This window comes from Motacilla alba, chromosome 3, assembly GCF_015832195.1.
Source record: "Motacilla alba alba isolate MOTALB_02 chromosome 3, Motacilla_alba_V1.0_pri, whole genome shotgun sequence".
In the NCBI taxonomy this organism is placed as follows: Eukaryota; Metazoa; Chordata; class Aves; order Passeriformes; family Motacillidae; genus Motacilla; species Motacilla alba.
In genome coordinates this window covers 88,043,657-88,066,592 of record NC_052018.1, presented here as the reverse complement: position 1 = coordinate 88,066,592, position 22,936 = coordinate 88,043,657, and the positions used below count along the sequence as shown (strand labels likewise).

The 22,936-nt window shown below is 36.8% G+C and overlaps 1 protein-coding gene across 2 annotated transcripts in view; it reads left to right on the top strand.

Moving 5' to 3' along the window:
* PPM1B (protein phosphatase, Mg2+/Mn2+ dependent 1B) overlaps window positions 1–22,867 on the top strand; it is a 61,110-nt gene extending 38,243 nt beyond the window's left edge. Inside the window, exons 3-7 of one of the 2 annotated variants that reach the window (XM_038131276.1) lie at window positions 1,518–2,381; window positions 3,990–4,107; window positions 9,944–10,055; window positions 13,205–13,262; window positions 21,025–22,867. In XM_038131276.1, coding sequence (XP_037987204.1) covers window positions 1,536–2,381; window positions 3,990–4,107; window positions 9,944–10,055; window positions 13,205–13,262; window positions 21,025–21,054 — 1,164 coding nt within the window. In that variant the 5' untranslated portion in view covers window positions 1,518–1,535 and the 3' untranslated portion in view covers window positions 21,055–22,867. Of the gene's footprint in view, window positions 1–1,517; window positions 2,382–3,989; window positions 4,108–9,943; window positions 10,056–13,204; window positions 13,263–19,202; window positions 20,424–21,024 lie in introns of those variants that run through there. The other variant, XM_038131275.1, reaches the window with a different exon arrangement.
* The last annotated feature ends 69 nt before the right edge of the window (window positions 22,868–22,936 follow it).

The following is a 22,936-nucleotide window of genomic DNA, read 5'->3' as shown; positions in this document are numbered from 1 at the left end:
GACTCTGTAGATTCTGGAGATGGGTACTACTGTGTCAGAGACGAGTGATTACTCAGGATCAGTCATGGCAGAATTCTTGCCAATTCTTTTTTGGATGAAATTTGCTGTAGTTTTCACATTTAAGGATTCCATAGGGTGATGACTTTCAGCGTGGTCTGAAGTTGTGATATGTGAGTTTCTGAGATCTGTGGATTAAGGAATGTATTCTCTACTGACTTTGTAAAGGGCAAGGTAATTTTTCAGGTCTATGTAGGACACTTGAGTCTAGTACAGGAGAGGAAATCAGAAGTCTTCTAAAGCTTCAATGTAGATTATTCACATTTTACCTGTGATCTTGCATTCTGGAGATAGTCTCCAAATACTGAAGAGCTTCTAACTTTCTGCAAGTTATTTACTTCCCTTAGCTCATATCTCTTGTAATTGAATAAATTTTGTAATTTATAAAATTTATGAATTTAGGTTTATTGGAATAAATTCTGAACTTAAAATCCCATGTAAGCACATGAAAGTCTTTCAGGGATGGCTGAGAGTTGAGGTTGTTCAGCCTGGAGAAGCCTGGGGAGATCTTATTGAGGCCTTTAAGTACCTAAAGATAGCATACAAGAAGGCTGGAGAGGGACTGTTGGCCAAGTGTAGTGATAGGATGAGGGAAATGGCTTCAAACTGTAAGAGGGTAGGTTTGGACTTGAGATAAGAAAGAAATTCTTTACCGTGCAAGTGAGACATTGGAAGATGTTGCCCAGAGAAGCTGTGGATGCCCCATCCCTGGAAGTGTTCAAGGCCAGGTTGGAAGGACCTTTGTGCAGTCTGCTCTAGTGGAAGGTGTCCCTGCCTGTGGCAGGAAGGGCTGGAAGAAGATGATCTTTAAAGTTTTTTCCAGTCCAAACCATTCTATGATTCTATAGTAAATATTGAAATGTTGTTATACGTTGTTAATTTGTTAAAAGATTCCTGTGAGAGGTTTTCTTGTATTTAAGTGGGAATTACTGCCTCGGTTCCTTTGGCAGATGGTCTGTGTTCCCCTACGGTCACTTTTGCCATGCCTTACAAGAATACAGAAGTAGCATGGTACATGCAAAGCTAGCGAGACCAGTCCATTCTGATTTATGAACATGAATTGATTTTCTTCATGCCACAGTAAATCCAGAAAGAAAGTAGGGGTGATACAGTTGTTGTTTTTCCATCATAAATTTGTCTCCACAGAGGATGACAAAATGAACAGGGCTGCAAAGGTACGTGAACTACTCTGCCTTCGCATGGAGATGGTTTAATTTTTATGAAGTAGCCTTCAAAAAGACAGCACCCCAACAAAAAAATACTAAAAATGTGTACGGAGGTTTGTAAATTCACACTTCATTCATGTTATGTATTGGTTTTTTTCCCCTCCAATGTAGTTGACTTTTGCATGCGTGCATGCTTTATCACTTGTTTTATAAAGAAGAAACACAGGAAGCAGACAACAAAGCTCATGTGGAGTGGTGGTTTAATAAATAAGACTTCTTCTCTCTGTTTTCCAGATTCAATATTGCATAAACATGGGTGCATTTTTGGATAAACCAAAAACTGAAAAACATAATGCTCATGGTGCAGGGAATGGCTTGCGTTACGGCCTCAGCAGTATGCAGGGATGGAGAGTGGAAATGGAAGATGCTCACACAGCTGTTGTAGGGATTCCCCATGGCTTAGAGGACTGGTCCTTTTTTGCTGTCTATGATGGTCACGCGGGATCTCGTGTTGCAAATTACTGCTCCACGCACTTATTAGAACACATCACTAACAATGAAGACTTTAGGGCGACAGAAAAACCTGGATCTACTCTTGAACCTTCAGTGGAAAATGTCAAGAGTGGGATCAGAACTGGCTTTTTGAAAATTGATGAGTATATGCGCAATTTCGCAGACCTCAGAAATGGCATGGACAGAAGTGGCTCAACAGCAGTGGGAGTTATGATTTCACCTGAGCATGTGTACTTTATCAACTGCGGTGATTCACGTGCTGTTCTCTATAGGAATGGACAAGTCTGTTTTTCAACACAGGATCACAAACCTTGCAACCCAAGGGAGAAAGAGCGAATCCAGAATGCAGGAGGCAGTGTAATGATTCAGCGTGTTAATGGCTCATTGGCAGTTTCTCGAGCTCTGGGGGACTATGACTACAAATGTGTTGATGGTAAAGGCCCTACAGAACAACTTGTTTCTCCAGAGCCTGAGGTGTGTGAAATTTTAAGGGCAGAAGAAGATGAGTTTATCATCCTGGCTTGTGATGGCATCTGGGATGTAATGAGCAATGAAGAGCTCTGTGAATATGTAAAGTCTAGACTTGAAGTATCAGATGACCTGGAAACAGTGTGCAATTGGGTAGTGGACACTTGTTTACATAAGGTATGTAAGTGTTTTCTCCAAACAGCTGTCTAAAATTATCTTCTGGTTAGATGGATACAGTGTTAACAGCTGTTCCTGGCCTACTGTTCCCCTTCTCTGACTTCTTTTCTTCAAAGTTCTGTACCCATTTGACTGTATAGAAGAATATACAGCCTCACCCTATATGCTTGGAAAAGTGATAGCAATTGCAAAAATAAAGGCTGGTTTTTTCCCCCCAAGTAATGCTTGCACATAGTACCAGCTCTAAACATTGATTCTAAATACAAAATTTGTAAAACTTATCTATTCTGAGCAAGATACTTTGTGGGTTTTTTTGTTCTTTGAAGATGGGTAGTGTTCGTACCCTTTGCATAAAACCAGTGTTGGCACCATCTCCTCTTCAAGGTGTTGTTTGTCTGTCACCTGTGCCCTCAGCTCATTGTGGCTCAGATGGAGTAACACCACCTTTGCATCCGAGCTTGCTTCCACTCCTCAAATTTAGTTTGTTTGGAGCAACTACTGGTTGGTCTAAGTATGTTAAATAGGTACTTCATTTCCAACATTCTGTGAAAAACGCAACTCCTGCTAGTACAAACAGAGTTCCTTTGTTAGGCCACAGACTAAACATGCAGTTTTGAGGAATATACTGAAATTTACAATTGTAACTCTGAAGGGTAAGTTGTGTGTTTTTTCCAGAAATAGGGTTATATTCCAGCATATACCATACAGTGTGTGATTGGTTTAAATGCCATTTCAATTGGTTTAAATTGCTTTTCTGACCAAGAACTCAACAAGCCTTGTTAAAGGATGGTCACTCTCAAATTCTTTCAGTAAAACTGAGTGCTGACCACATGCCACTTATGACACTTAATATTCTGCACCAAAAAAAGTGAAGTTAAACCACTCTTTTGAAAATCAAATCTCAAATTATGATTCTGCTAGATGCCCTTGTAAGAGACTTAGAATTGTGTTTTTAAATTTGGCTGTGAATTACAATTTTGAAAATTAAATATGAGCAGGAAAATGGTATCAGTGTGCTAGTAAAGAACTGGCATTAAAATTAGTATCTAAAAAAGCCATTGGGTGATACTTCTGAGCACATGATAGTCTGTCAGGTCAGCTTGGCCATACGAAACATTTGTATTTTATACTTGCTTCAAGGTGCTGTGTGACACAGGTGCATTCTGATAAACAGACTTGTAATGCATGTAATGGCTTACATGAATACCCTGCAACTAAGAATTAGTTGCTTGAGCTAAGCTATTCTGATAGTATAGGGGAGTATTCTGCATTTCATTTTGCAACAGGAGTTGTTTTACAATTTGGCTTAAGGTAGCATTACACAACAATCTAATTTCTGACCTGTTTTATTGATACTACTTTTAAATGTTGACATGTCCATTAATTGTTTAGACTTCAATACTAAGTATATACAGTCAAAATCAGTCAAATTAATTCTAATGAGAGGTGTAGTTGGGACACTGAGAGGTTCTTATGGATGAAAATACAGGATTTTTTCAAGGTTTCTTTTTTTTTGTATTTGTATTTGGAAAGTACAAATGTGATTAGAGTAGAAAGATGAAGAATAAGACTGAAGATACTAACTTCTCTTTCTTTTTTGTCACATAGGGGAGTCGTGATAACATGAGTATTGTATTAGTTTGTTTTTCAAATGCTCCTAAGGTCTCAGAGGAGGCAGTCAAAAAAGATGCCGAGTTGGATAAATACTTGGAATCACGGGTTGAAGGTAAGAAATCTGCTTAGTTCACTAGATAGTGAACAAATCACAGTTTGATTATGATTGTGAGCACAGTAGTGTCATAACTGTCTTGGGCATGAAAACAAAAGCCATGAAAGACATTGTGCCACTTTTATGTTAGGTTAAATTCAGGCCTGGTTGTAACTGTGAACTTTTGTATGTCAGGAAGAATGCTTTAGGCCATGTGCTTAGTTTATCCTGGTATTCCGCAAACATTTTCTCAATGTGAGCTCTAAGTTTTTAGTGCTGTCTTCATAGGTGAAAATGCAACTACTGACCTTGCAGAGTGTTGTATCAACTCGGTAAATTGTGATCCTGCTATTGTCCAGCTTATGAAATATTAGAAGTGATGTACTGTTTGTACTACTTCCCTTTTTCTGTGCAAGTTTTTGACAGAAAGAAAAAGCTGTACTTGGTTTTTGTGTCAATGTACTTGGTTTTTGTGTCTATGTCCCAGTAATCAGATAGTTGGTGTAGCCACCCTAAATTTTAATATATATGCATGATGGTCTTCAGGTATGAGTTATCTCTGAGCACACAGCTGTTGTGTGTGGTGTCTTTTCCTCTTCTTTAAATGGGATCTAAATTGAACTGGGCTGTATATTTGTAATTTCTGTTGAGGTTAGAGAGTGCTAGTGGTCACTTCAAATGCTAACTCTAGCCTGTTTCTTGGAATTTGGCTTACATCCCAGGTTTCCTAGATGACACTAGTTAAGATAAATACCTGTTATCTTCTGTGTCAGAGTAGAGTACATGAGCTGTTAATAGGCTCTGGGAGAGAGCCAGGAGCAGTTGCCTTCACTGGCAGCAGTCAGGTGTGCCCAGTGGTTACAGGTTAGTGTTCCCAGCTTCTTGGTGGCTGCTCTCTGTTAGCAAATAGGTGAAAAATATATGGAACTGCAGTGGATTTGATTGCTTTTATAAGTGAATGTTAAGATTAATAGAAAAGCTGTAAAATAACTTGTGATCAGAGTGTCTGGATTAACTAGTCTTTAACTGATTATTTTTAGCTCTGTTATCACATTTCACTAAATAATATATATACAAAAAATAGTTGAGAGTTTGTAGTCCAAACTGATGTGGAGTCATTTCAAATATAACTCAAAATGGTTGTTTAGCTTAAGTGCTTCAGAGAAACTAATTGCTTCAAAGCTTGAACTTCTGTTGCTTCAGCTCTTAATTTTTTTCCCTGCTTGAGTTTCCTGTGTCATTCTGTGTTTTGCTAATTGGACAGAGTTCAAGGCCTTTAAAAGGCAAGTATTTAGCAAGAAATGACAGCATATTAGAGAAAATCTGACAAGGAGTGGAGAAAGTAAATGAAACAGACTTCAGAAGAATTTGAAAAATATCTATCTGATTTTTAACAAATTTTTGTGTTCATACATTCTATGAAGTTGTAATTTTGAAACAGTCTCCTTAATTAAAAGGAAAAAAATAGTTGTGGGACTGCAGTTTACCTTACACATGTGCCTTGAATATTATTAGTTCAGGAAGGATAAAGGCCTTAGCAAAATGTTTCAAACCACTAAGCAGCATGAGGAAAATTGCTTAGAAAAATGTTGGAATTTTTAAAAATAGTATCTGATTTAAAGGTTTAAGTATTGAGCAGGAATACTTTTGACTTTAAAAAACCCCATGAGTATCATCTCAAGTGTTGGAGTTGGTAAAAATTTTGGAAGGTGGAGTTTCTTTTTGGTTAAGACAATTGCCTTAATCAGTTTTATAGTCATCTTTTAACTTAATGTAGAAAACAGTGCATAAAGGAGTAGTGCCTGAAAGGTTTAAACTGTCTGCAACTCAAAAACATAAAGCCTGATAGATATGTTGTGACACTGATAATATGGATTTGTTTAAAATGCCTTTCTAGAGGCTGACTATTCCTTTCAAAAAGCAAATAATGGTGTTTGAACACAAATTAACAAGAAGAACATTTCAAAAAATGTATTAATGAGTTAACAGCTCACAAGTTATATGCAGTTGGCTGATAACCAGTAACAATTATATTTATACCTGTAGTAAAAACATTCTGAAAAAAATAAGGTTGTCTTGGAACTACCAAGCTGCAAAGATAGGTGTTGTCAAAAATGTAAACTATGAGTTCTCTTGGATACCCTCCACTTTCACTAAGGGACTAATATAAGTCAAGGCAACATTAGAACTTAGTATAAAGTCCTCTGGGACTCTCTGAAGCAATTTTCATTTGATCACTGGTGTTTGTTCTTTGTGAATACACACTGTTCTGTTTCTGTTCTCTTGTGGACCTTAAATTTCAAGCTGACTGTACAAAGCCATCAACCTTTTAGGCAATGGGTTTTTTTCAATACTATACTTGGGCATTTTAAGCTGTGGCTCAAGGAGAATAGCAGTGTTTAAGGCATGCTTTTGTTAGATTTAAAAAAGTAAAAAATAAAACAAGTTGAAAAGCAGTTTAATACTTGCACATGTGACATTTGTAGTCCGTCTTTGTACATTCCTAAGTGCAATGCTGAGATTTTGTGTATTTGTATAATGAGTTGAGTTAGTAGCTGCCCAAGATATTTCCAGAGTTCTTAAAAGAGAATTATTGTCTTAATACCTAGAGATACTTATTTATTTTAACAGATTGATTAAAAATAAACTCAGCAAGTCATTGTTTACAGAGATTTCCAGTGGAAGAAATATATACCCATGCTCTGTTGCTAGTCTGGGTTTTGAGGTTGATGGAATGTGAATAACTGCATTCCAAAGCTGCCACTTGTAGAGTATACTGAAATACTTAATGAGGTTAAGCTTGTGCCTGAGTCATTTATGACTCTGAGCACAGCCCTGCTTCTCATTTGAGTCATTTAATTGATCCATCTCCAAAGCACAATCACAGAATTACAGACTAGTTTGGGTTGAAAGGAACCTTAAAGATCATCTAGTTCCAGTACCCTTGCCATGGATAGGGTGCTTCCACAGGTGTTTTTGGCAGTAGTGAGGTTATGCTAGGTCACTTTTTCTTACTGCCCCTTGCAAATACTTTCAGCTCTCTGTTTTTCAGAGATCCAAAGTTTGGTCCCACAAAGTGAAAACTAGGTACAGAAGCCAGTTAGTTCTTTGATATGTTTCAGTTTATTTGAAAGGGTGTATCAGAATTGCAGTTAATAACAGACAAACCACAGAACTCCACAAAACCCCAAAAAACCACTAACCCCACAAATCATAAGTGGGGGCACATGATCTGTGTAGGCTTTAAGTCTTACTGGTAAATACTCAGTTAATCCTGTTTGGATGATGTGTTTTACATATGTGAAATATATACTGTATATAAAACTCATTTGTCATAATCTGATAGCTGGGCATGAAAGGAGGTGCTGGAACATGGAGGACTTGTAATGCTGTCTGATTGGGGATCTTCATTATATAAAATAGAAGTTAAATGTTACCTGAATTTTCAAAATGCCTATCTGTGAGTGAAGTATTAGGCTTTTAGTGAAAAGTGTTTCAGCGATGAAGTAGTAGACTTTGACGTGGACTTTCATGAACATACATAGATAATAACAGCAGGAAGTATTCTTTAAGTGTCTGAATTATATTAGCAATGCAAAGCTAACTGTAGGGTTATTCTTAACATCACAGAGCTTAAGCTGAAAACTTTGTAAATGCCCATAAATTTGTTTCTGAGAACATTTGGTTTCTTTCTCTGGTGGCCTTTGTCAAGCACATCCATGGTGTGTATCTGCTAACTGATGTGTAATGACAGTGGGTCATGCATGCTCATTTGCTTTATTCTCGATTTTCTGTTAGGAAGCTTTTTTTTGTTGAGAGAGGGAACAAGTTCTGGATAAAGTTACTCACTCTAGTACCAGGAAAATAAAAAGATAATGATTACTTCATCCAGAATTCTTGGTTTGCCACCTTCTAGAAATGGAGAGAAGATGCTTATGGTTCAGTTCTGCCCTCCCTGAGAAGTTATTATGCAGTATAAATGTATATGTTTCTAGTACCAAGAAACATACACCAATCTTAAACTGTGATTGCTTTCATTCCTTTTTAAGAAGATATGAAGCCCTTACACTTGCAATAAATATTTAGAAATTTCTTGCATTTGTAGTTTTTCTTATTACTAATTCTTGCTGTTTGTCTACTTATCCTGTGTATAGAACCAGATGTGCTTTTGCTATAAAAAGTATATTTTCTTAAGAAATGGTTCCTGTCAAATATATCTCAGCAAAATTATATTACAGCAGTACAATTACTTCTAACTAAGTAGAACTGAACAAAAGGATGCAATTTATAAGAGGAGTTGTGGCTGATTTGTGTGTTGTGGAAGAAGTGATCAAAATCCTAAGATTCAGGCATACTTACTCAGCTGTCATTTCCTTTGCTAGCCATGATTTATCCTTAATGGATGGATGGATGATAATACACATCCAAGTTTCATGAAACAGTCTTTAATTGTAATCACTTGTAGTGTAGGTATCTTATTCTTTGCAAAGATTGTATGGTGCTGGCTTAAAATTGGGACTTAGAAGTGTAATAGTGCCTTATTTGTTACAAGGTAGTATAATATTCTACAAGTGATTGCTTTGAGGGGTTACAGATGTGCCTCATAAAAGTGGGTGAGTACTTTGCCAAGCACTTGGTTCATCTTGGTAGTCCTAAGAGAAGCCTGAATGTCACTTGCTTCTTAGGAAAGTGATAGACATCAAGAAGGGTTTAAATACTAGGAAAATTGGGATGAAGGGTTTGAGGTAGGTAGGTAGGTGGTGTGCTTTTCTGCTAACTTAAGAAACTCATAAACTGCAGGCTCCATGTCAGTCATCCAGAATATAATCAATTGTATGAAAATTAAATTATTTGTTCCGTATCTTTGGATAGTAGCCAAGATACAGAATGACTGAAGTTTTTTTAGGATGATACTTGAGAGGGTTAATTCTTAATTCTTCTTAAAGAGAATTTTATCTAGAAAAGTATCTACAGGAAATAGCACTCCATTCCTTAATTTAGTTGATTTTCAGAAAAAATATTCTCTCTTAAAAGTAGAAGACTTGTGCATACAACTCCAAACCTTTTTATGCCATGGTTGAATGAGTAGAGGCCGATGATGGAAGCTGATAGCATTACACCTGTGTGAGTGTGTACACAGATATTATACATTCATCTTAACAGCAACCCTGATGAAAGAGAGTACGTGAAGTTTTACTTCAGTTCAGGCAGTTCTTTTCCAAGCTAGAAGAACTTAAACGTTAGAACCACTGGACTTGACTTGATTTGTATGTCAGCTTTGAAAATGGAATATAATTTTAAATTATTATTAAAATAAGTATTTTTCATTATTCCTCATCAGTTCCATATTCTGTTTTGGCCACTTGAGTGCTAATATTATCTATCCATTATGCATCCTTTTCATTGCTTGGTGGTCAAAGTGTTTGCACACTGGAGATTCAGCCTTTGAGGATACAAGGTGTTTCTCACAAGGAAGCGTGCCAGAATCCTGGGAAGCATTGGCTTTATGGCATGTACCATGTTGCACTGCAAAGGGAAGCTAACTGAAACAGACTCCCAGCTGCTGTCTTTTTCAGAGAGAACAGGCTGCTATCTCCAGGGTATTTCATTCAGTTCACAGTCTGCTTCTGAATTTCTCTTAGAGAGTAAGGCTTGATGCATACTGGAATGACAGACTATGAATTTAAGCTCTGTTCTATCATGCAAAAACTGTTAACCTAAAATGCAAACAATGTTTTCCTGTTTACATGTAACTTTTTCATAATGCATCTGTTAAAAAGTGATAATATATTATATTTCAGTGTCTTAGCCAAGGGGTGGTATTAATTCAGGATTTCTTGTGTTTTTAAATTAGAAATTATGGAGAAAGCAGGTGAAGAAGGAATGCCTGATCTTGCTCATGTTATTCGTATTTTAACTGCAGAGAATATCCCTAATTTACCGCCAGGAGGTGGTTTAGCTGGCAAGTGAGTACAGTACTAGAATTTCTTGAACTGTTATATTCACTGACACTCTTTCCTTTAATGTTTTAAAGTTTTCTTATTGTAATAGCTATACTCAAATCAAGTTTTTTGTTTTTGAATTTATTTTACCTTTTGCAGTATATAGACATTTGTGTCATTGTTCCCATTCCAGAATGGTAAAGAGGAAACACATAATCATATTCTGGTACATAACATATTAATTTATTATATCCATGTGGCCATTTAAAAAAAAAGTATTCTTGTCTTTTTACTGCTTTACTACATTTGTTGACAGCTATCAAACATATCAAAATGAATATAAAAAATGCCAGGAGATCAGTTTTCCTGATGTCATGTTTTCCCAACCACTTAACGTCCATTATAAGTTTGGAACAGTACTTATTTGCTCAGCAAACATTCTGATGAGAAAATTGTTTTTATTTGTTTAATGTGAAACTGGTAAATAACAGAGAATATTGAAATAGAGTATGCGTCTTAAAACTTAACAGGAATAAACCTTCAGAAACTACATTGGCTTTCGGGAGAGCCCAATGGTGTAATTCTAGCAACCTATAACTTACGGATTTTAATGAAAAGAATTTAGGGTTGCATAAACAATTGTTCATCTGGAATTCCCCAGACAGTAGGACTGATTATTGTTCCCTGGCATATAAAGCATGTTGTTTCTGGAATATTCGTGTTTTACAAAATACCGAGTCCTGCCCTCTGTGCATTTGTGTGTGTGTACATCTGTTTTCATTGCATGTACTTGTTAATGAGCACCGTTTGCTATGATTATATCTCTCTGGCCTTGAAAGTATCTGTACATTCTGGGTCTTTTTCTCCACTTGAGTGCATTCCAGGCATTCAGAGAAGTTTTGGTGTGCCTGTTCTTCTTGGTTCCTCCCAACTACTGTGTTTTGTTGTTTTGCTCATTAATAACTACATCATGTACTGCTGCACTATTCTGGACCCCTGACATGTAAATTCTGTTTTGTCGTGAACCCAGTTGCATTTTTCATGGATTTGGTTCAGAATTTGCATTTTGGTGTCTTTCTCATCTTGACTTTTAAAGTCCCCTAGCTTCAGTGGTGTGCCTGCAGTTTCTTTCAAGAGAATGTTATACAGTATTAGGTAACTTGTTCTTGGCCTCCGAACTTGGGACAAAGGCAGTGACATATATAAGTTCATTTTACTTGCAGGAAATTAATGGAAGTATTAGGAAAAAATACTACTGCACAACCCAAATCAATATACTGTGTAACTTAAAACTTTTGTCCTAACAAGAGAATATTCTTTTTCTTGAGGTCCTTATCCTGTGATGTTACCAGGTCACAAAGAAGTTACACTTTGTCCTTGTGTTTGAACTCCAAGACCTTGCTCAAACAGGTTGCAAAAAGATCTTGTCTGTGGCTGTAATTCACGGTTTTAGCACCAGTGAAAGTTGCTCCTAATTTTTAGTATGTCTGAGCTGGAGAATTGCAATTCAGTGTTGCTATGACTAGAGTATGTTTGCAAACCTTAGGAATCCCTTAATAGCTCCATTTATATTGGCACTTTATAATTTCTTCCTTTAAGCTTCTCACTTAGGTAGAAGCCCCTGCTGGCCCACTCTTTGAGACAGGAGATATATGGGTTGGCTGCTGGTGCTGTTTTATCCTAGAAAATCTTACTCTCCAAAGACTGTTTTCTGGATTGACTCCAATCCCCTTGTGATTTCAAATGCTGCCTCAAGAATGGAGGTTTGTTGCTGAAGTAAACAAAGTAAACAAAAGCCCTGAGCTGCTCTGGCACCTGTGTCTTGCCACTCAAAATCTTGCTCTCCTGAGTTTTCCCATCAAAGAAAAGCATGGAGAAATACACTGGTGAAAGAAAGAAAAGTGAATTTAAAAGACTGGATAATTCTTAAGGAGCTTATTTTCATGTCTTTTGCTAGCCCATGTAGCAGTCTTGCTTGGATTGTCCAGGTGTTTTCTATTACATTGGAGGTGCCTTTGCTTTATGCAGTGCAGACCTTGAGTCAGAATTGTGCCATTCCTCTGTCACTAACTGTGGAACTGAATGGAGAGAACCCTTTCCTCTAGCATTGGCAAAAAGATTCAGTTTCTTTTCTCTAGGAAGATCTCCCATCAATTCCAATGGATCCCATACTGCCTCAAATATGCAGCCTTTCCAGATTTCTTAAGTATGTTCAGAATGAGCCTCATCAAACTTGTAGCATCCTCAGTATTCCGGGACAAAAAGTTCTGTTGCATTGAGAGCCATTTGAGTGTATTTGAGACATTTGCTGCTGCTTTGACATCTGATGCCTTTGTGTTCTTTAGAAGAATCAACAGTTGGTGCCCCTCATTCTGTAAGACACAATTTTTAGAGATCTTGGTCACTTCCAGACTTAAGAATCTTAGTCTGCATAGCAGTTCTTTTTTGTTGAAGCTGTCAATAACTTTGATCATATTTATTATAGCTGTCTGAATGTTTGCCAGTTTTAACTTTGAAGATGTGAGTACATTACCTTTTTGGCATCAGAAGTCTGTTTATATGATGGATTTTATTTTTTGTGAAGTTCTTTGTGCTTATTTTGACTGCCTGTGAAAGTGTGGCCTTAAATGGCACTGCTACAAAAAAAGTCTAGCTAGTGGCTTTTGTATTTTAATTTCTACAGTCTGACTAGACAATAGCAAACATCTCAGGGGTCATATACTCTGCATACCACACTTCAGAATTTTGTAGACAGGTTTTAACTGCGTATGTAATAAAGATGGGGGAAAACTGAACTGTCTTCAAGTTCCACATCCAGAAATAAGGCAAGAAAACCAGCAAACTTGAAGAATTTTTATAACAAGCAAACTATAGATTTAAATGTTACTTTTGACAAAATCTGAGTATGCAGCTTTAAAAAGAGGTGGATCATGGAGAGGGTAAGGTAAGAAAATGGTTTTACTTTGCTCAGTCCTTGCAAATCTTAACCAGTTGCTAGATCCCCAAATTCTTACTGAAAGTGAGTAAAGACACAGAGTGGGTTTCATCTTTTTAAAAGGCAGATGGAAAGAAAAATACCTTAAACACTTCACAATGCCTACTCTGATCAAACTTTTCTCAATGCTTTGAAATTTTTTGTTTTGCTTAATTTTTTTAAAAACTTCTCTTTTTAGGCGTAATATTATTGAAAATGTGTATACTAGGCTGAATCCACACAGAGACAATGAGGGGGTAAGTTCCCATTTTGATTGCTCTTTATTAATGTGAACATCGAAGTTGTCATACATTAAGCAAAAGTGTTTGTCACTGGGAATAAAATATTAGAAATACAAGATACATGTTGTAACACACCTCTGATTTTTACCTTGCTTTGGATGGATTTGATATAGAACTTCATCCTCTAAGAGATAGAAAACTGACATCCAATTCTGAAAGACTTTTTAAACATCTAAATGACTGCCACTTTCTCAGTCAAACCTATGAGGCAACTGTGTAGGGTTTTTCTAAACTATGGTTTATAACTGTAAAAAATTAGTAGTCAGCAAATCCATTACCAAACTAGCTGTTATGTCTACTGTCCAGAAATGTAGTACAAGAGGGGGCAAATACAGTTCCTGCTGTCTTCTGTAAGAAGGCCTCAGTACACTGACTATAAAAGACTACAAAACTAATGTTGACTATTTTCATAGCATTTACGCTATCTTTCCATGTCCCATCTCTACTGGTTTAAGGAAAAGTAATTTTAGATTACTTCAGTTATGGTTTCTAAAATGGTTTACATTCTTCTTCCCATTTCCTACGAAGCTGAATTTTAAATAATATGTTGAAATCTGGTTTATTGTACCTCTAAACCTGATTATTAGGTAGCTCTTAATATTAGTGTAAGTAATAACTGGTTTTTTTCATCAATTGTGGTTAAATTTGTTTAAAAAACATGGAAAACTGAAGAACTGATAAAAAACATGAGTGCTTGTACACATTGTCATTTCCTGTACAGTTTATGTGAACTGTTTTGTGGAAGTACCATTCCTATTCTAGTCAATCCTTTGTAATATTTTTTCTTTGGAGGTGGCTACAAGGCCCTCCGTTAGGCACTTATTACAGTGAATGATGTTGCACTTGAAATACCTTGAAATTATTAATTGCACACCTTGAGATAGTAAATATGCAGTCTCACCACAATTGTTACTGTGTCTTTCCCACTGTCCTCTTCTCTTAACTGCCTAGATTTGATTTATTATCTTCAGTCAGAAGGCTTGTGTGGGTGGAAGGGGCCACTATTCTGTTAGTGTACAAACGGAGAAGAAATCTTTTAACTTAGTATTTTTTTAGGATTTGTTCCTTTGTCTAGTTTGAAAGTCATGGGATTTACTTTTTTCGTTTCACTTTCAAGAAATTGTGCAACAGTACCCCAAACCAAGATACACAAAATTTTCCTCTTTTCAGCTTCTTTAGTCCTTCAGGAAACTCTGCACCTCTGTCAGCCTGCTACTACTTTTTATATTTAGCCAGAACTTCCCCTGCTTTTTGGGGAAATGTTTCTGGTATATTTGGCTTCTTTAAAAATTAAATAAAAATAAAACAGCATAGGTTTTACAAATTAATCGATATTTTGAGAAAAAACCCTGAATGTCTGTCTAATGGTTATATTTAGAAATGTTATATGCCATAGTTGCATTTATGATGCACCTGGTCTAAGTCTAGATTTACTTCTCAATAGCTGTGCAAGTTTGCTGAAAGTCCTAATACGTAGTACAGCATCTGTTTGTCTATTGGCTCCTTTCAGGAAATGTTTGTGCATCATCCATTTTAATTTAATAAAATGAGGTAGCTAACCTAAATATGCATTTTGCTCATAAGAGAATATACCATTAACAGCTTTGACCTTTCTTGCCATTAAAATCCCTGAGTAGCTGGTTTAGCTTTTAATTTGGTTTCTTTAAAAAGAGATTTGAACAGTAGACTGCAGTCTGCTTCCTAAATTTTTCTTATGTTGATATAGAAGTGCAAATCTCAGATATGTGTTTTAAATAGAGCGGTTTAAATTCTAGTTAGAGCTTGTGAAAGCATGTCATTTGACAGTCAGCACCTTTGTTCTTTTCCTCTGAGTGGTACTGGCCCAGAGCAGTTTGAGAGGATAAACTCCCCATTGGTGAAGGATACAATTCCTGTTTGTATCTTCCCAACAAGTTATCTTAATGTCCTTGAAGTGGATGAATCTGGTGTGCCTCATCTGAGGCAATGAAAACATGACTACCTTGCTGGTCTTACTCAGTTTCAGGTGTATGTGTGGTGATCTTGTAGCCTTCTGAACTGGATACTGTAGTGTCCAGAGATGTAAAGGAATGTAAGGCTGTTCAGTTATTCAACATCAGGCTCTTCAGAATGTCTACGCACGGTGATAATGTTGCTACACATCTCACATTTAGGCAGGAAGGAAACATACAGTATACCCCAATGATGACATTGCTAAGTGAGATTGAAATCTGGCCAATGATGCTCCTGTTTAAACTGGCATGAGGCAAGAGCAGATGTTCATATGAAAAATGAGGTGCTAGAGACATGGATGCTGAGTCTGCAGAGCACAAAGGCGCACTTGACTTGCGCCTGAGCATCCTTCCCTGTGTGTGGTTAGAAGTGCACCCGTGTCTGCTGAGAGTGGGTGTTGTGCAGAACACTTCTGTTACTGACTGGAAACTCTGCCTGTGGCGATCTTCCATCTTATGGTTGTATATAAGTACTAGAGCAATTTTTATCATGGCAAAATAGTACTGTTGTTAGTTGCTAAAATATTAATGCAAATGACTAAAAAAAACCTCTCAGACCACACAAGCAACAACCCAAACAGTCAGATTAACTTGTGCATTTGAGAATATGGCTTCCTTCTAAAGACTGTGCATTTTAGTGTCAAACAATTTCCAAATATTTACCATGAGTTCATGGGAACTGGATCATAATAGCTTTGCAAGTTAGTTCTTAGTATATAAATTAAAACCTTGGTTTTATCTGTTTCTAGTTTAGCTTTGTTTTACTCAGCACTGTAAACATTTCAGGTAGTTTTGCCCTTGGATTTTGTGTTTTGGTTATCCAAACTAGTTGTAGTAGACTTTTAGTCTTCACACATGCGTTTTCTGAGAAACCTTAACATAGAGCCTAAGTAAGGAGATGTCATGCAGAGCAAGAATCTGAGAGATAAAAGAATACTTATTTACAGCAGTATCCAGAGATCACTAGTCTGGCTTGAGGGTATAGCAGTCCTAAGTTTTTTCTGCTAGGAATCTCAGCAGATTACAAGTATTTTATAAATCCAGGGCTGGAGAGAGCCCTGCACTGTGGTCTCAGTGGACAACTTCACCATTGTTTGAGCAGAGACTTCTGCTATAAATGTGGTGCCTTGTGCCTTTACAAATATGAGTGAAAAGACAGACTTCTGTCTGTTGTCTGTTAGGGCCTGATGCTTTCAGATCTTTAAAGGGAATTTAAAAGAATGTTTTCATAGCTAAATAATTGTTAGCACCGTGATGTTACAATACCACTAACCAATTGTTCTACTTCCTGTGCTAAAGTACTGCTCTTTCTCTGTGACTTTACTCTGACCATTTTAATTTTTTTGTGCTCCTAAGACTAGGAAACTACTGTCCAATTAGACTACTTCACTATTGTATATCCTTAAACAGAAGAAAGAATGTTAAAATTGCAGTGGCTGTGTTAAGAGTTTCAGTGGCATTTGCTTAAAGCTGCCTTTGAGCATCTTGCTTGAAATCAATCACATTTCTGTCTTGTTTTTACTAATAATACACTCTGGCAGTTTGCTGAACCAAAACATATGCCATTAAGGGCTGCTACACATGAAAAAATGTAAATGCACACAACTCTTACACCATTCTCACAACATTGTAAATCCAGTCTTTAATATGTAGCAGCCCTTTTCATACACATAATTTAATAGCACAAAGCTTGTGTAAAAATTGTGAATGCTTATGTTGAATATAGCTAGCACAAATTTATTCTTGATTTTATGGTCAGTAGCACTTTGGTTGAATTGAAATGTGAAGGAAGGCAAATGGTACCTTGCACAATAACCATAGTTTTCAGGGACCCGTTCTAGCCACACATCATTAGAGAGAAATCTCTGTCTATATAGCATATAGTATATAAAAGAGGCAATTTCTATCCTACTGTCTGTGAGGTTTCTTGTCTGTTAGCACTGAGGGACACAAGGGAAGCACGAAATAGCCTGCTGTAAAATAGGGTGCGATGCCATGGATTGAGGATGTGAGTTTGAATATCAAACGCTAACAGCATTGCTAATTCAACTCCTACCAGCATTTGAATTGCTTAGGAGCCTCAGGGCTGCTATTATATTGCTTATTGCTTTTACTCTTCGGTGTTGCATGGAGCAAAATTATTCACTTCAGTCTGCCAAAGGAATTTTTAAAGATCTCGGTATTGTGAAATGTGGAAATTTCAGGGTGTATGTGTGCTAATGTCAACATCAGAGCAAAACTGCTGGAGTAGACGAAATACAGAATTTAAATGTTCCCTGAATTTTAAAAACTGGAAGTCTTCAGCTATGTTGCCCTGTTTCATATTAGCTAGGTATATACATAACTCAGGTTTTTTTTCTTTGTCAAACCAAGAAACAGGATACATCTGTAGCCTCTTCTTGGTGCCCTGGGTTTTCACTGACATTGTGCTTGGAAGGTATTAAAGCAGTTCCATTTCATACAGTAAAACTATTTCCTTTATCTTGCTTCTCCTCTCTGTGCTCTTGAAGACAAGAGAGTATTGAATTTTTGAATATTCTCTTGAATATTTTCATATTTGAATGTGAAAACGCTAGTACATGGGAGTCAAAACATCTCAAACTAAGACCAGCTAACCACTGTGAAAGTATGTCTCTTTTTTTCCTGAACAAATTAAACTTAGAGGGATGCCATTATATGCAGTAATACTCCTTTTTGTGGTAAAATAGTCCCCATTTTAACTTGGACTGCGTTGATCAGTCTTGGGGCTTTTATTCCAGCAACATTACATAGAGCATGCAGAATCATACTGATCCCAAGGTATTTTCCCAATACTGCTATTAAGCTTTTAAATGAATGACAGTAGTACTTGTAGTTAGGAAGCTTTTGGACTGCATGACAATAAAATTGAGGTCAGCATGAAAACAAGGCAGTCTGGATTGTGCTTCTAATGTCTTGAAAATCAGCCAGCTTCCAGAGATAGTTTGATTTGTCTAGATTGATAAGTTGCTAGATATTAATAATTTAACATGTACTGTTCCCTTAAAGCAACAGTACTGCTTTAGCACGTGAAAGTGAAAATACCTAGTGTCGGTGTCAAAACACTGTAAGTCTATCACCAAAAAACACAGCATTTTTGTCAACTGAAGGCTTGTAACCAAGCAGGTCATTTGCTTACAAGAGTGCCATTCCTTAATCAGCACTCAATGATAAGATTTTTTATTGTAGGTTCTTAGGTTTGATATTAAATAACTGCTCTGCCTGCTAATTTTTCCAGGCAATACACAATCTGCCCAAAGGTGTGTCTTATGTTGTTCAAATACCTGCATTCCCCATGCTCGTGGGTAGCTGCTTGCTTTCCTGGCAGCGTCATGCATGCAGAGATCAGAGAGTGTTCACTAAAACACTGAGCATTTATTTGGTTGTGATGCTTCAACTAAACTACTATCAGTAGAGTTATCTATTCCCTGAGTTTTTCACAGAACTGTGCTGCTACTGGCTGCACAGAAATTCACAATTAAATATAGTGACCTGGTGGCTAAAGAAGCTTAAATTTTCAAAATCTTCCACTGATAAATGACCAAAGTTGTGGGGGCGTATCTGTATTTATCAAAGACATTTGAAATAAAGATGGAGTGAATTGGGAGGAAGTACTTTGACTGGCTCAAAATGATACACAAAATCTGGTTTCATAGTTACCATTTCTTAAATTATGTTGTTTAAAAGGATGAACATGAAATACTTTGTTGTGAGTCTTATGTTGCTAATAAGCTGTTTTACATTCAAATAGAGAGTTAGTTACTTTCTCAGTTTGAAAAAAAGATTGGTTTTTCGGTTTGCTTTTTTTTTTTTTAATTTTTAATGTGGTTAGAAAAACTTTTAGTTTAACTACTGATCTTTTTGGGGTGTTGAATCTCAACCGAAGGAGCCCGGCGCGGCCGAGGAAGGCGGACCGCAGGGGAGGTTGGTGGAGGCGCTGAGGCAGATGCGGATTAATCATAGGGGCAACTACCGCCACCTGCTGGAGGAGATGCTGGCCGGGTACCGCCTGGCGCAGCTGCAGGGCCCGGGCCCGCCCGAGGACTCCGCGGCCGCCGCGCCGCCCCCGCCCCGCGCCGGCCCCGCACCGGCCCCGCCACCGGCCGCGGGCAGCGAGCAGAGCGGCGAGCAGCACTCCTGACACTCGCAGCGAGCTGGCGCTGCGCTTCACCGCCGCGGCTTCCTCTGCTTAGATCGCAACCTGGGGCGCTGCGAGCCCGGAAGACTTGTTCGGCTTTACCCTAGTTATGTGTACAGATTGTTTATACGGAGCTCTTACTTCCTTACAAGTTCAGCTACTGTGGTTTATTACAGTAATTGCATACTAAGTTTGTAGTTTAACTTCCCGTTTGAGATTTTGATCTTCTTTTTTTCAAATCCTGTGTCACCAACAACAGGAATCTAACATGATATGCAAAAAGGCATTTCAAAACTTTTTCTTTTGAGAACATTATTAAGTAATAGTTTTGATGGTATATGTTTGCTCATTGTAAAGTAATTTACATCTTGGTTGTATCTTTTGTGCAATTTAATTGAATTTTACAAATTATTCAGGTTTTTTTTAACCCAGCATCATGTACTGCATGTTTGTGTTTGGTTTGTATATAGTTTCTGTTACAGCTAAATTACAAAAGCTGTCACATTTTAGGTTGTCACTTATAAAATGTTTGATTTTTTTTTTCTTTTTAGTTTAGATTGTATCCAGTGTTCATCATAATTACTGATTTTCTAGACAATGGTATTATTACTTCTCAGGTTTTAGCATAGCATATATCCAGAAATTATAATGTACTTAAATTTAGTACCTAGTGTCAAGTTACAATAACTTGTGAACAAGTGAAAATAAAGAATATGCTGTGGAATAACATCTGTATGAATATTGACTCTTTTAAGTGAGTAATAAACTTTGTTTGAAGAGTTATCCCTCTGACATGACTTGAAACTGTTCATAACTTCTGATCTGAACTCTCGGTGTTCATTAGTTTCTATAAAGCTTTGAGTGATTTTGAGTTTGGAGCATTTGTATTGCCCACTGTATTTGGGCAACATTTCTCAGGTTCAAGCCAAACATCAGCCATATAAATGAATAAATTATTCTTCTAAAGTTTGCCTTCTGCCAAATCTTTTCCTTGTCTCTTGGGATACAGCACATACACGTATGTCCATTTGGGTAGGTCATTGATAATACTGGGACTGTGCAGTAGTGGTAGCTCATCTGCTAATAAGTAAAATCTAGAAGTCTTGTGTCAGTTGTTAGTTCATAACATAACACATGCACAAAAATATAATTGTTCAAAATAGGTACAAATTTCACTGCCTTAATGAAAATGACCCTGCAGGAATTTCTTTTGGACCAGGAATACCCGAGAAGCTGAGTTCCATAGTATTTTGTAGACCTTTTTTTTGGGGGTGTAGTCCACAGGTATAATATGTATTGATAGTAGTGATTTAGTAACGTAAATCTTGGTTTTAAGTCATTCTGCTATAAGAGCTTTACTCGATTCATGTTTTTTACAAGTAAATTCCATCATGATGTTGACAAACAGGAAATATTTGTGTGTGGAAGCGGGCAGATATGGAAAACAAGGAAAATGTTTTCTGTCTTATGCTAGTATTCTTCTTAATTATGCCACTGAAATCCAAAGTGCAACAAAATGTTTTCATTTGTATTGGTGAGTAGTAATGTTTCTCCTCTTCTTTTCCTGTAGGGTTCTGGAGATCTAGAAGATCCGTGGTAGCCTTACAAATCTGCTAAAATGCTTTTGATTCTGAAAGGGGGAAAAAACTTTTAAATCTGATTTCTTCAATACAAGGGAAAATTTCTGGTGGATTTCCAACATTTTGTGAAATGGGCAGAAAGATATTAGAATTTTCCATCATTTGTTCATTTTTGTGTTTTCTGATATTGCCACTCTTAGCATTGCCTGTACTACAGTATTTTTACCAGCCTCAGGCATACTGATTACATCTGTAATGAACTTTGGCCCTAAAAAAGAAGGAAGGAAGGAATATTCTCTCAGCACATCGGTGTGTGTACCTGAGGTGCACAGGATTGTAGGCGTACTCTGAAGATACACTGTGGCTAAATGAAATGTGCAGCACACAAGCTTGAGAGAGAGTACAAGTAATTGTTTGAGACGTTTATTATTTCACTTTACCAAGTTGGAAGGCTTTGCAGCTCTGTGGCTTGGAAGTAATTTCAATTGGGCAATACGCTATCAGATGTGTATTTTTTTTTTTTTTAATTTTCCAGTTTTACCTGTATTACCAGACCGTTAGGTTTCCCTGCGGTGTCCAAATTGTGATACGTTGCCTACTGCTTGCTTGAAGATAAGTGTATTTGGCAATAATATATGAAGAATCTAGGCATCTAAAACCAGTAAGAATTTTACGCATGTGTACAACACACCCTTCAACTCTTGCTAGAGAAAATCTTTTTGAAAAAAAACAAACTGGTGAATTTATAGTTAGTAGTGACTTGCTTTGACATCTCTCACAGCTGCAGGTTTTTTTAAAAATGCTGAAAATTTGCCTTTATTATAATGTAAATTGTGATTATTTTTTTGTTCTATATGTGGTTTTCTATAGTTTTTTGATTTTTTTTCAGCTTAAGATACAGACAGAAGTCTTGTGTAATATGGGTATAATTTTTAATTGTTTGCATTATTTTCGAAGTTCAAATTATCACTTTGAGATTACTATAAATACACTTAAAATTATCTATTTTAAATTAAGAAAATATTAGAGATATTTTCATGGGTTCAATGACCTTTCATTTTATAAGCAATGGGCATGGTACAGAGTGGCTGTCATGTAAGGTACTTGAAGATTCTTAGTTTAATTCTATTTTTGCAATAACCTTGACTTTTTTTCTGACTTCTTTGAGTTGTGCATGTAATGAGTCCAGTAAATGCTGAAAATGGGGAAGAGTAAAGTATTTATCTAAAATAAAAGCTATTGGGGAGGGGAAACAATGAATGTATCCATCTGTACATGATTTACATGCTGTGGATGCCTTGTAAACATTTTCCTATTTGTTTAAACTGTGTTTCAGCGAGGATGTAATTGCCCTTGTGTGTAGTTTTAAGCTAATGACAGTCATCAACTGGTTTTGTGTGAAATTAAATTCATGGTATTTTTCTGTAACTTTATCCCCATGGTGAGTCTGTAAAAACCACACGCTCTTTCATACTGATGCCGAAGGCCAGCTTTTCCAGTCATTTTGATTCACTGTGTATCTGATTTATTATTTTTTTTTTTGGTCTAGAGAGGATTATTGCCACAGTATATTTTATTTATTCATTAGATTTTAGCCTTGTAAGTTAAAGTGTTTTAAATGATGATGTTAACAGGTATTTGTCCCTTTACTGGTTTTTTTGGGGTTGTTAAAAGATAGGGAATGAAGAATGCAAAATGGTTTATTGTTCAGACTGTCCGCTCTGGTCCAACCCTGTACTGATAGTACCTTCCCAGTATGATATTGTGATGTTTCATACAATACAGTGAACATAACCAACTTGTTATCTTCAATAAAGGATTGCTAAAACAGTGTGACACGCTTTCTATTTTCTTGGGAAGGACTTACTAAGAGGATGCAAGTGTTCCATATGAGAAGATAAC